General features: G+C 39.4%; 1 protein-coding gene across 1 annotated transcript in view; it reads right to left on the minus strand.

Annotated features, from left to right (window-relative positions):
• LOC139946795 (midasin-like) overlaps positions 1 to 14,407 on the minus strand; it is a 96,196-nt gene that overhangs the window by 36,832 nt on the left and 44,957 nt on the right. The window contains exons 45-58 of the mRNA XM_071944495.1: positions 14,219 to 14,367; positions 12,297 to 12,535; positions 11,178 to 11,461; positions 9,697 to 9,871; positions 8,469 to 8,590; positions 7,533 to 7,666; positions 6,802 to 6,965; positions 5,614 to 5,969; positions 4,858 to 5,095; positions 3,872 to 4,154; positions 2,765 to 3,006; positions 1,907 to 2,474; positions 1,163 to 1,354; positions 245 to 741 (exon numbers count right to left, since the gene is read on the minus strand). Coding sequence (XP_071800596.1) covers positions 245 to 741; positions 1,163 to 1,354; positions 1,907 to 2,474; positions 2,765 to 3,006; positions 3,872 to 4,154; positions 4,858 to 5,095; positions 5,614 to 5,969; positions 6,802 to 6,965; positions 7,533 to 7,666; positions 8,469 to 8,590; positions 9,697 to 9,871; positions 11,178 to 11,461; positions 12,297 to 12,535; positions 14,219 to 14,367 — 3,643 coding nt within the window. The remainder of the gene's footprint in view (positions 1 to 244; positions 742 to 1,162; positions 1,355 to 1,906; positions 2,475 to 2,764; positions 3,007 to 3,871; positions 4,155 to 4,857; positions 5,096 to 5,613; positions 5,970 to 6,801; positions 6,966 to 7,532; positions 7,667 to 8,468; positions 8,591 to 9,696; positions 9,872 to 11,177; positions 11,462 to 12,296; positions 12,536 to 14,218; positions 14,368 to 14,407) is intronic.

Below are 14,407 nucleotides of genomic sequence, written 5' to 3' on the forward strand. Positions count from 1 at the left end.
TGACCAAGATGGTGGAAGCATGGTAAAGGTCTATCAGACCAGGGCCCAATATCATAGAGATGCTTAAGCAGAAAATATTGCTAAACAGCTCTCTGCTAAGCAAAAATTAGCAAAATATCAGTCACAAATGGTATATGTAACGTGGTACTTGTAGTTTGGCCAGTAACCTTAGTCTGGTAAGCATAATTTTGTTGTGCTTAGCATATTTTTTATAAAATTGGGCCCTGAACAGTGCAGGACTAACCTCATCTTGATTTTTGGATATGCAGATGGTTCTGATTCCACTGCAGAGTACGATGCTAAACTCTTCACCAACTGAAGCGTTCTTCCTGTAACAGCTTGACGTTCCGAGCAGATCGGAAACTCTGCCAAAACACCCAGGCTTGCCTCGCTGGAAATGTCCCCTTCAGACATGCGTCCTCTCTCGGACAAGCCGTAAAGGGCGTGTGCTACCAGTCTGATCCCATACTGCATCTGCATCACTGCGGTAACGAGCCCCGCCCACTGGTCCCTGTAGAGAGGGTACTCCCCTTCTATCTTACGCAAGAACTGGAACTGTGAGCTCTGCCAGGCCTTCTCTTCACTTAGAACGGTTTTAACATGATACGGCACCGTGCCACCTGACTCGTCGGCACTGAGGGTGTCGAAGGTTGCAGTCAGTTTATTGAGGAGACCCTCTACTGTTGACCTTGATCCAATGCTTGTAAGGTAGTGGGTTACATCTTTAAGCAGGGCATCAAACTACAACATAAAATCATAGGACACTAAGATAACAAAGTCAGTCGCTTAAGGATACACATGTTTGACTCATGTTGTGTGGCCTAGCAGTCAGTTGCACTAAACTCAAACTCTAGTGTTTCTGATCACCAGAGTGTGGGTTTGAGTCCCGGTTGCCACTTGTGTCCTTAAGCAGGGCACTTCACTATTATTGCAAAGGTCCCGTGTGTTGTGTAATACCAAGTAACGCTTATCGCTAAGCTATGGGGGTTTGCTGTTGTGTTTCTGGCAGAAGCTGCTGATTTTGCCGAATCAGATTCAAAAACCTGTCTGAAGATGTTGTTCAAGCGCCTTGAGTACCTTATTTAATCTGGTAAGCATAATTTTGCTGTGCTTAGCTACTTTTTGTGCTTAAGCAGCTCTATGAAATTGTGCCAAGACTTACCTTTGGAGGCTGGGGCCTGTAAGCCGTTTCTTTAGCAAGTTCTGGTACTCTCTCTTGCAGTAATTCCAATCGTGCCTGTTCAAGACAGACTCTCTCAGGCAAATGGTGTGGAGGTACCTCTTCAAGGGTCCTTCCCGTCAAAAGCTGGGACTCTAAACTGCGAACTCTGAGCTGGTTACTTAAATCGGTCACCTGAAATTAAAGAGTGGGAACCTCTTAGTAATATGAAATAGGATTGGCAGAGACAAACTTGAAGTTGCTTTCTTATCGCACCTCCTCTGAATAAATATAATAATGTTTTTTTCACGAGTTGGAAATTTCTTTTGACCTTAGTTTTCTGATTGTCTAGGTGGAAAACTGCGCGTCTCTGACCAGCCCGAATAAACCTAGCCCTTGTCATGCGCCGCTTGTTATCCCTTTAGACTTGTTATGGATGCAGACCTGGTCCTGACACTTGTGTCCCTAATGAGCAGGACACTTAACTATAATTGCCTCTCTCCACCTAGGAGTAAATGGGTACCTGTGAGGGCAGAGATGGTTCTTGTGATTGATTTAGCTTAGAAGCCCATTATTTGTTGCACAGGCTGTACAATCCCAGGGAGCTGAGATGGTTTCAGGAATGAATTAAGGCCCAAGTGACCAGGGGTAATAATGTTGGAAGCGCTTTAAAATGCCCTTCGGGTGTGAAAAGCACTATATAAAAACTGGTTATTATTATGGTTATTAAAGAGTCACCCGACTTACCTCATTTTTGACATATTGAAGTTTAAGCGCTTTCTTCTCAGCAGGGTCTACTGGACCCCTGGGAGCCAGAAGCTGAACTTCTAGTAAGCCAAGGTGAGTCCAACCCTTCCCTAATTTTGAAAGGTCCACAAGATGATTCCTTCCACCTTTGGGGCTTACTGCTTCATCTAACATCTCTTCGGCAAAGTCCAGCTCCATCGGATCATCTGACTTCTCAAAAGCAATCCCGCCTTCTGACACCGATTCTCTCATCTGCAAGAGATCCATGATGCAGCTCAAAGCAGCCTTTAGATCTGGTGCAACCTCGTCCAGGACAACCTTTGACCTTTTGCCGACAGAATCATCAGCATCGACGCTTTGACAAGCTGAGACACTTCTTGCAATAACCTCCTTGAGATCAGACAGTGATGATCTGAGTACTGTTTGGTCTGTGTCCACAGATGTCACAGCAGTGATGACGTCTTCCAGGGTGCTCTGCCATGCATTAATGTCAGATGTCAGGAGGAAAGGCTCTAGAGTTACAAACAGCTGGCTCAGGGATAATAGCAAATGCTTCACTCCATTGGACCTGGGAAAAGATACAACAACGTAAACATAACACAAGCTCCAAATTGACATTGCAATATCAATACAATCATAACAATGGTAAAATATCAATATCTTTATGTACCTTAACTTTGCTCTAGGGACCTTATCAAAAATAGTCCAGGACAACCAGCAGATAAGTAATGTTTGGCACAAGAGTTTTTTATCTGCCTTTAATTCACCTTGTTTGAAATTGGGTGTTGGAGAACCATGGGGGAAGTTCATAGTGCCTGGTGTTAAACTTGGATCCCTTCCACCGGAATTTAAAATTACCTGTAGTTAAGCAAATCTGTTGACAAGGCCGTAGCGTTTGACCACATTAGCTCCATCATGGCCTTCAATTGGTCAACCTTCTCCAGGTATTGACCCAGCGGCACGGCAGTCGTGACCTTTGACACTGTAACCTTCTTAGTTTCCCTGTTGCCCTTGTTGGTTTGCCGTGTTTGCTGGGATGGGGTGTACAGCAAGCGGAAGATGCATAGAGTCTGAAGAGGCATGTGTAGGAGAGCTGGGCCCTGCCGAGAAGAAGGCATCAGAATATTGAGAGGTTTTAACATCTAATCAATGTGGATTCTCTATTCATAATACACACTTCTTATCAAACGCTTTTCACCTCAAAGGGTGTCCCAAAACTTTATTTTCTACGGTATACAACGCTATGTATAAGACCCATACATTGTCATCCTTGTCACAAAGAGCCACTTATGCCAAGACGTAAGATCAAGATTTACATTTTGTTACGTGCCAAGCTTAAAACTGATGGCAGGTTTTGCAATTTAAAGACACTGGACGCTATTGGTAATTGTCAAAGACCAGTCTTCTCACTTAGGGTATCTCAACATAATGCGTAAAATAACAAACCTGTGAAAATTTGGGCTCAATTGGGAGTCGAGGTTGCGAGATAATAATGAAAGAAAAAACACCCTTGTCACACGAAGTTGTGTGCTTTCAGATGCTTAATTTCGAGACTTCAAAATCTAACTCCGAGGTCTCGAAATCAAATTCGAGGAAAACTACTTCTTTCTCGAAAACCACGTTACTTCAGAGTAAGCTTGTTTTTCACAATGTTTTTTTATTATCAACAGCTCCCCATTACTCGTTAACAAGTAGGTTTTATGCTTATAATTATTTTGAGTAATTACCACTAGTGTCCACTGCCTTTAAGACCTCCCATATGGTTCTGTATTAGTATTACCACTCCATTTACTAACTATTGTTTTTTTAAAATATATTGGCATATTGCCATAGTAATAAAGACATGGGTCTCTTTGTGAAACCTCAAAAGTGAGAAGACCTACATGTACTTAATCACCCAACTAAGAAACGTATTTTACAAAGTAAAAGGGGCACACATGTCACATGATCATGCCGAAGTGTTACCATATTAAGATCTTCAGAATCTCCCAAATCAAGATGCCCAGAATCAACATCATCCACGTGTTGTCGCCATGACAACCACAGAGGAACCTGGCACGTTGCCGTGCTCCTCCACACGTGTCTCATGAATGCTCCTGTGACCTCTGACATCGATGGCACGTGTGACACTCCACTTTGCAGGAGGGATGCATAGGGGAGTAGATGGAGAGGTGAGGAGGGGGTGTGGCACGACGTGAAGGCTACCATGGACTTCAGACCATCATCGACTTCTTGTCCTATTTGGCCACTGTGTGGATAAACAGATAATAATAATAATAAAAATAATAATAATAATGATAATAATAATAATAATAATAATAATAATAATAATAATAATAATAATAATAATAATAATAATAATAATAATAATAATAATAATAATAATAATAATAATAATAATAATAATAATAATAATAATACAATACATTTGTATGGCGCATAAAATCTGTGGTAATATTTTTAAGATCTTTTTGGAGCTTCATGAGTAATCATTTTCTTTTGGAAATACATGTATCAGTGCCACAATGAAACCCCAAGATTCTCATAATAAGCTCCGGTAATGGATGTTGTCGTTTGAGGAAATTAAGTCGACAATCATCTTGATTTGCAGAGCCTTTGGTTTAAGACCCAGACATCGGGTCCGTTTTTGTTTTTTCTGAGATAATTACATATTTTTGTTTACTTGAACATGGAGATTTGCTTTTTAGAAGAATTATTTTTTTTTCTTTTTTTTTTTTTTTTTACATTAGCAGCGCTATGAAATGGGAGACTTTAAGGCGCTAGGTGGCAGCAGACTTACCAGGTTCATTTCCATTGTTTACGTAGTTCTGAGCATGCGCACATTACCAAGAACAATAAACTTTACCTGGTAAGTCTGCTGCCACCAAGCGTCCTGAAAGTCTCCCATTGGGCCCTGTTGTCCCTCTCTGTAAAATGTGAAAAGTGTATACCTTTGAACTTTGACCGCGAGAATCTTGTTGAGAGAAACTTGCTCTGCACACAGTGCAATGTGTTCACAAACAGGCCACAGTCCCACTCTGCTGGAAACATCGGACAACACTTTTGTATCAGAATGAGTGTTGTCATCATCGGTTTCCATGGCAACAGAATGACCGCCATCTTGGCTGTAGATTCCCTGTGCAGCAAGGCTTGCTTCCATACCTTGGATAGAATCCAGCAGTTCATCATCTGGAGAAAGAAAAAACACAAGTAAAAGGCGCTGTTTAGACTGACTAATGCCCTTTTCATTTTCTCTTGTGCGATGCTTTTAACCACTTGGCGCGTTGATTTCCTAAATTGTTTTCAGAATTGTCTTCCCGTTAAACCTGGTTATTTCATTTGTTACCAAATTGTTAAAACATGAAGAATAACCACTGGTTACTAAGCATGAATTATACTTTCGTACATGACATCAAGCAAGTGTTCAGAGAGCAATTTTAAAATGAGCCGTAGCTGTTAATCGGGGAACAGGGCCCAATTTACCGACAAATTCGGCACTAACGATCACCATTTTCTGCCTACGTGCAAGGACCGAATTGATGCGCTAGCTGTGTAAGCAAATAATGCCTAGTAATGGAGTAGCATACGCACAAGCAAAAATTCCCTGCTTACCCGTGAAATAAATGGCGTAAGCACGTCAATAAGCGTCGATTCTCTGCTTATGGTAAGCAGAGCAATGAAATTGGGCCCAGTCTAGTTTTTCTTACCAATACATTCCAGAGCATGGTTGTTCAGCTCGCCCACCGCAATCATCAACTGAAGCAAATTCTGGCTGGTAAGTCCGCTGTCCCTCACGACGAATCGAACAGATCTCTTGAACTTTCTTCTCTTTTGAGTTCCAAGACGGTTGACGTCTACCCTCGAGACAACCCCGATGACATCAAGAACACGGCTGAGCTCGAGAAGATGCTGAGACGTGTCAGCAGATAAACTTGTCTTGTACGGCAGCGGGTGGCCAATGTGATGTTGTAAGGCCCTCTGGTGTTCAGTCACGGTTAGGGTTGATGCTATCGCAAGATGATCAATGATGCGGTGGATAATCGCATGGAGGTTTTGCGGCAGGCTGATTATCAATCAAAAAAATGATATGGTTCAGTAACTAATAAAATATTAATTTTGGTTTTTACTCATATACAACGATGTGTGTTAGCATTGTATACTCAGTACTTTCCTGAGCTCTGTGAAAAAAATCACAGGCATATTACTCGGGTGGGATTCGAACCCTTGTCCTTTGCAATTGTAGAGCAGTGACTTACCAACTTAACTACCGAGACGGCCCGGTAGCTAGAGGCAGCTAGAGGAAAGTACTGAGTATACAGTCCTTACACACATCAGTGTATATGGGTAAACCCAAAATTAATATTGCTTACCCCCGATGCAAATTTCCATCCATTAGAAAATATTATTCTTAGGATTTTGCTGTTCCTGCTGCTAAAAACATTTGAGCTACCTTTAGCAATCATGCAATTTCAGGGGCGTAGTAAGGCATCTGCTCTAGAATGGAAAAGGTAGTGGGTTCGAACCTCTCCTGAGTAACATGCCTTACAGGGACTTTTTCACAGACCTTGGGAAAGTACCGAGTACACAGTGCTTAACATACGTCAATGTATCGGTAAGAAACAGAACCAAATCGCATTCTTTGTCCCCAGTGCAAATTTAACATCTTGTAAACGGTTTGTAGGCACTGCTAGATAATATTTCCTAGAACATCTGCATACATAAGTTTCTCTGAAGAACATAGTTTTTTTTAAACCTTATTTAAGTAAACACAAAATTCTTGTTACGTTACTTTTTGACATTTGCTACTCACGTGACATCGTTGCCTAAGAACATTTAAGTTTGGTAAATACAAAATCTTTGTTACAGTTCATTACTTCATAAAATTTGCTACTCACGTGACATCGTTGCCTAGTAACATGTTAGGGACGACTTGAATCATGTTCTTTATCAGCCATTGCCAGTGTAATTCAAACTGTCCCAGATGGAATGAGTCCTTGCCTTTGATTGGTCGATCACACACCAGCCAACATCTATCCCTCCACTGACAGGCCAATAGGATCTGTTGAAACAAAATAATCAGTTACCAATATTACCAAACTAAGAAAATAGAATATAATAACAGTTACAGACATGCAAATTTCTTATCACAAAAAAAGAGGAAATGGCCAATCACACTTAACTTTTGTACTGTATTTTTTTGGTTTTCTATGGCACTGTTTTGAAAAGAAAATGAGGATTTCAGTAGATCAGCTGAAAAATTGCAATAATCTGTTTGTATATCGCGCATCTCACACACGAAGGACTTCTCAAACCGCTGCAAAATATATGGTGTTGGTGTGTAATAAAATAAATGTATGCACATTGCGCAGTAACACAAGTGGTGGATTTCACAAAGAGTTAAGACTATAGTCTTATCTCTAGTTAGGACGAGATACTTGTCCTATTTTTCTATATGCCAAGGTTCATGTAGTGGCTTTGTAAACTTATTTCTTTCGATTAATTTTTCCGGTAAAAGGCACCATGAGCATCTTTTGTGTTGGATACCGACGCAATATAAATATCCATATGATTTATAACTTGTTTATTCTATTGTTAGCATTAGTGCGGACTGCTATTGCGCCAATACCTGATATGTCGCATCCTCAGAAAGACGAACAGTAGCAGTTGATATCGCCTCAGATAGAAAGCTATCCAGTGTTTTGAAGAAGGGGTACAGGTGGGCCATGAAGGGGTGCGGCAAATCATCAAAAGCAACTAAACCTATATAGGATGAAACAAATCATTCAATTGAATATTTATCCATATCCAAAAAGACATCATTTACGGTTAATCAACTTAACTATTTATTGTTGTTAAATTCATATTCTTAAATACCCCAGACGATTTCGCTATTCCTATTGGTTGAGAGTGCGTCACGTGGGGGTGTTTAAATGGCTGATAAAGACCATCTAGAGCTGCTTAACACCGGTTGTTTTCGGATAGCATTCGTGCGGGTTAGCATGCCGTCTCATAAAAAATGCACCGCAAGTAACAGAGCTCAAGAACATTGGAAAACAGTTTTTACAGATATAGGATTTGAGGCATTGCATGGTGAGGTATCAATGTATATTTGGTTTGCGGTAACACCATGTGTGTATCTACTTGCCAGGTAGAGTTTGTTCTTAGGGAACTGTTTTTACAGAGTTTCCTACTTTACTACGCCTTTTAACCAAAACTGGCACTTCGGCTCTGGCCCTTATCGCACGACCACAACCCTGTCGGTTTTAAACAGCCGTTTAAGAACTCGTCACTACTCATTGTTTTCCTTATTAAAGATTAAAGGTAGGGTCAGTACTTCATAATGACCCCAGGAACAAATTGTGGAATTTCTATCTGAAAGCTTTCATATTTTTGGTAGTAAGCGTCCTGCGAAGTTATTACAACTGAAATGCTCCTGCGTATAAAAACATTTTAAATTGAAAACTGATTCACGCATGAATCTTTTTTCAGCATTCTGAGCAATTGTTCCTGGGGGTTGGTGTTTGTTCATAAATGCTGCGGCCAGAGCTGCGGGCTTCCTCACCTTGATGTAGAGCATACGAGAGCTGAATGGCTGTGGTTGGCTTGTGTCTGACGTCAACTGCATGTTTTAACTTGGACTCCTCGATAAAGCGATTGACTGTGGTCTGAAGAACCAGATAGAGTCTATGGAAAGACAATCAGATTTAATCGTTTGGTTTTCATTTGTAGAAATATTTGATTCAATTCAATTCAATTCAATAATACCTTTATTCCATCCTCTTGTTGTAGAAAAAGTACAATTGTGAGAATTAAACAGTACATAGAAATGTAACAAAATCAAAAACGCATTAAATTGTACAGAAACAGTATAATCTTAAAAAGCAAATAATAAATTAATAACTAGGAATTAACTAAGTACAAGAAGGAGCGAGAGCATGAGGCTATTAGAGTAAGCCGAGGCTTGTGTAGACAACAGCCTTTATACAGACAAACACAAGTACATGCCTCAAGCAGTTGTTGGGAACATTTTTAGGAATCCTAAGTTCATTGTCAATGCATGTGAAAAGTGAAAGAAGGGTGAGGAGGAAAGATCTTCGTCAACCACTCAAAGAAGCCTTGTTCATGCTTTTGTCACTTCTGGAGTTGAATAATGCAATTCTCTTTTCACTGGACTTTCAGAAAGAGAACTTTCTAAGATTCAACGTGCTCAAAACACTGCTACTCATCTCGTCTTATGCACACTTTATTCTCAACATTATGAACTCCACTGGCTCTCCATTAAATTGCACATTGTGTATAGAAAGTTAAATCTCCTCACTTTCAAAGCTTGTCATGGACTATCTCCAGATTATATGTCTGAAATATATTCCTGTTCATCCTTTTCGTTCTGGTGGCCGATCCCTACTGACACAAACTACTGTTAAACCCATTATGCTAATTTAAGCAGCTTTGGGTTGTTTGCACCTCAGGGAGTTGATAAGGTTTAAGGAAAGGTTGAAGGTACATGTATGATGGATGAACAGCGATAATACGCTAGGATATTCTATTAATACAAGAACCCAGAATTCTTCTTATTATTATTTTTGATATGAAATAATTAAAAACCACAAGGAAGACTGACTGTATGGGCACCCCCGAACAAAGATACTGACAAAAAAGGGAGACCACCAATACCTTAGACCGGAGGTACATGGTTCGAGTCCCACTCGACTAGACAATTTTTCTTTGTTCAACCCCAAATCTTATTGCTTTTATCATTTTATTGAAAGAAATGCTTTCAAATGTCAAACCTTCTGGCAATGGCTAGAGCTTCATCAAGCTGACTGTGAGCACTCTCCACATTGTCACACTCTTCATCAGTACTCATTCTGTCTGGTGCCCTCTGTTGTCTACAAGTGTCCAGGTACGCTATAAGGTGAGGAGCCAAATTGAGATCCAGTGGGTAGTACTTTAACGTCTTGAAGGCTGCCAACAAAATTGGGTATAAGTTTATAGCGAAGTTAAACAAGAGCTGAAATGATGGGGCGACAAGGCATCCTATATGGTAGAAATGGCTTCCCATTAAACAGCCAATAAAGGATGATCTCAAATATATAGATATTACAGTTTTTTAACAGCTGCAGTCCATCCAGGAAACATAAAAAATATAACGAGTCTTCTACCTCACATTAAAGCATGGTAAAAATGAGTTTTCTCCAGAACGCTCCAAGCCAAATTTCTTAAAAACGTGGGGTCAAACAAACCCGCGCGACAAAGGAATCGTGATGTCAGTGGCGGCTATTTGGTGTGGAAATGCCAAAGCTGGAGAACTGTGTTCAAAACCAATAAGGAAAATTCGTCACTGGCATCCAGGGTCATTGTAATAGATAAGCAGTTTTTGACTCTTGGCTGAAAAAAGCTGCGCGGCTGGGTGCATTTTTGACTACAAGCTTGAAATTGTCAAAAATCGTCTGAATGTTGCACAAAACAAGTACGTGCAGAGATACAATGTTTTTGCACACAGCTACTGTATAAGTCTACTATCTTCAAAACATTTTCTGGATCGGTATATTTTTTACGTGGTTTTAACTAAACGTGTTTGATTGTTTATACATATATTTTTCTGTTTACTTGTACTTGTACCTTTATTGTTTTGTGATCTTTGTGGATCTTAATTTAGACCTTTTTATGATTTTTTATTCTGATTTTATTATCTTCAAAGCATTTCAGACCAAGTTCAAATGGAATGCCCATCTTCAGATATACACAGCTACAGCATGGTCTATTATCTTCAAAACATTTCAGACCAAGTTCAAATGGAATGCCCATCTTCAGATATACACAGCTACAGCATGGTCTATTATCTTCAAAACATTTCAGACCAAGTTCAAATGGAATGCCCATCTTCAGATATACACAGCTACAGCATGGTCTTTTACTTCAAAACATTTCAGACCGAGTTCAAATGGAATGCCCATCTTCAGATATAGTACAGCTACAGCATGGTCTACTATCTTCAAAACATTTCAGACCAAGTTCAAATGGAATGCCCATCTTCAGATATACACAGCTACAGCATGGTCTATTATCTTCAAAACATTTCAGACCAAGTTCAAATGGAATGCCTATCTTCAGATATACACAGCTACAGTATGGTCTATTATCTTCAAAACATTTCAGACCGAGTTCAAATGGAATGCCCATCTTCAGATATACACAGCTACATGTACAACAGGTCAACTATCTTCAAAACGTTTTCACATTTCAGACCAAGTTCAAACAGAACACCCACCTTCGGACATTTCAATGTTGTCTGCCGTCTCAAGTAACTGCTTGCAGAGGGGATGCCTATACACCTCACCCAGAGCTACTCTGATAATCTCCGGCATATACTTGGCAAACTCCTTTCCCTCCCTGTCCATCAGTTCCTTGTTGCTAGGCAGCCATTCATTCCAGGCTGTCAACAGCCAATCACGCCGCAGCTCCCAGTCTGTGGGTGTGGCCTGCTCCATAAGTAGGAGTGTCGCTGGCTTGATGAGTGGAATGATATCTTGTGATCCCGCTCCACGTTTGTCACTACAAAAACAATGAGTAAGCTTGATAATGCAGGGCTTCAATTTAAAGAAAAAATACCTCATTCATAAGTGTCCTGATTGTTGTTAGAAAATCTGTAAACTTTTCTGTAAATTTTCCGTCACGTCAGCAGGCTCCGCTTTTGCTAAGGGTATATTTGCGAGCAATGGTCATTGTTTGGGCGTAAAGGTGCATGTTCATAGGTTTTACACCATTCAAGATTTTTGGCAATACCTACAAAACACTACCACCTTTTAAATGAAATTTTCACAGGTTATTTTATTTATTTTTTTTTTTATTAGTACAGGATTTTAACAATCGACTGGTTCCACTTTAACACAACTATGTCCCCAAGGTTTTTAATTATGTAAAGTCAAAGGCAGTGGACACTATTGGTAAAAAATAATAATAATAAAGAATATTTATAAGGCGCCAAAATCCACCAAAATGAGGTGCTCATTTATTACCATTAAACCTTACTTGGTAACGAGTAATGGGGAGCTGTTGATAGTATAAAACACTGTGAGAAACAGCTACCTCTGAAGTAACGTAGGTTTCAAGAGAGAAGTAATTTTCCACGAATTTGATTTTGAGACCTCAGAATTAGATTTTGAGGTCTCGAAATCAAGCATCTGAAAGTACATACATGTACATGTACATGTAACTTTGTGTGACAAGGGTGTTTTTCTTTCATTATTATCTTGCAACTTCGACAACCAATTGAGCTCAAATTTTCACAGGTTTCTTATTTTATGCATATGTCGAGATACACCAAGTGAGAAGACTGGTCTTTGACAATTACCAATAGTGTCCAGTGTCTTTAAGTGAAAGACCATACCTTAGACTCTTGGCCTGACTGAGTAAGTACATAAACACCGCCCCTTCACGTCTCAACATGGCCACGGGTGCGTTGCAGCTAAGCTCAACAACTGACGGGACATGACGAGGGTGAAGGGCGCCCTCTAATGACGGACCATCCTCTTCATCCGTCAAGGCTAATGATGAAGGACCGGCAGGTAACAGGCCACCATTGACTTCTAGGGCAGCAAGATGTCTCGTGACGATCTCTTGAGATTTCTGGATTTTGAAATGAACGTTTAATCAACAAACAAGCAACAACATTTTGCCTGAAATATAACGGTCAATCTGGCAACTTTCTTGTCAACATATTAGACAGAAAATCATCATTGTTTTCCATTGCCTCTTGTTGCTAAGCGCTATAGAAATCCTGTTATTATTATTATTATTATTATTATTATTATTATTATTATTATTATTATTATTATTATTATTATTATTATTATTATTATTATTATTATTATTATTATTATTATTATTATTATTATTATTATTATTATTATTATTATTATTATTATTATTATTATTATTATTATTATTATTATTATTATTATTATTATTATTATTATTATTATTATTATTATTATTATTATTATTATTATTAATATTATTATTATTATTAAGATAGAACCATTAGTAATGCTCCAGGATGCACATTAGGGCATGTAAAACCAAGTAGAAACATTCCGAAGACCTTGTTTCAATATTACTCCGTACTAATGATGTCACTTTTGCTTTAAAGGGTGGGTGCAGTGGGTTCCCTTCGTTAAATTTAAACGATTAAACATGACTTTTTAAACCTGAAATATTTTTTTTATTTAATGCGCAAGTATTTTAAAAGTGGTTTTCAAGAGATTAGGGGAACCCACCCCGCCCCTAAAAGGGAGCCTTCATGTGACGTCATGTCGGGAACCCGAGCCGTCGGGTCCCCTGGCTGTGTGCATATAGAGACGTGTGCATTGTGTGGCCTGGTACCTAGGCGCGTGTAGTTAGGAACCAGACTCTTTTTGCCGACGATATGTTTGAATTCCCGACATGACGTCGATGGTAGGGGGGCAGTAACAATCCACAAAAGGGGGGGCATGACTTATTCGCTAATTACGCAAGTGAGATATGTCGGGGAAAAAACAAAACACATTTTATTGATGTTCAATACATATATCAGAAATAAATGACAGCAAAATTAACTGTTTTATTTTAATTCACTGCAGCATCCCTTTAAAAAAAAAAATGGCTGTCAGAGAAACATTTCACAACTTACGCGATCACAGCATCATTAAAGCGCCTAAAGGTAGCAGTAGCATAAACCTACCTGGACACGTACACGCGTGTGTTAGTGAAACTTTGTATGTTTGTCTGAGATACCAAGTCCGTGTACTATGCTTCTATTTTAAAGGAACATTACAGAATTGGTTTTCGCTAACAAAACAGTTGCTGACAGTGTAAGCACTTTATATAATCCACCATATACATAAACTGACACACCTGTAGAAGTTTGAGATCGGTTGGTTATCTGGGTCACGAGAGAATAGTGAAAAACAGATTACCAAGTTTTGCGTTGCATCGATGCCAAAATAAATATGAATAAAACGCTCACTGAGCGATAAACTCCACACGCGAAGTTGATTATTTATTTCTCATCAAATATGACATTTCAGACAGAAATATTTCAAGGGATTTTTTCAACTATCATCATCATTAGACCGTGTAAGTTTTATGTAAATCTGTGATCTTCACAATTTTTGCTTCTTACTATCTGTAACGTTCCTTTAAGCATTAGTGCGGAGTGCTATTCATACGACCTTTGGCCAAACTTCCAATATTTGAGTCCAGATTGCCCAACAGTTTTTGAAAACTACTTTGGAGAACCCTGGTCATCAATAGTTGACCTTTCATACTGACCTGCTTGTTGACCTTTGACAGCTGACCCCTGACATACACATCCATGCAGGCCTGGTTGAGGGCGCTCTTCGTGTCCCTGCCACGCTCCAATAGCTGCATGGTGACAGAGGCGGCCAAGAGGAGACTTGGTAGACTAGAAACATCGCATCCTAATTTATCAAAAACAAACCACAAATTATATGTTGACTG

This window comes from Asterias amurensis, chromosome 14 (assembly GCF_032118995.1).
Source record: "Asterias amurensis chromosome 14, ASM3211899v1".
Classification (NCBI taxonomy): domain Eukaryota; kingdom Metazoa; phylum Echinodermata; class Asteroidea; order Forcipulatida; family Asteriidae; genus Asterias; species Asterias amurensis.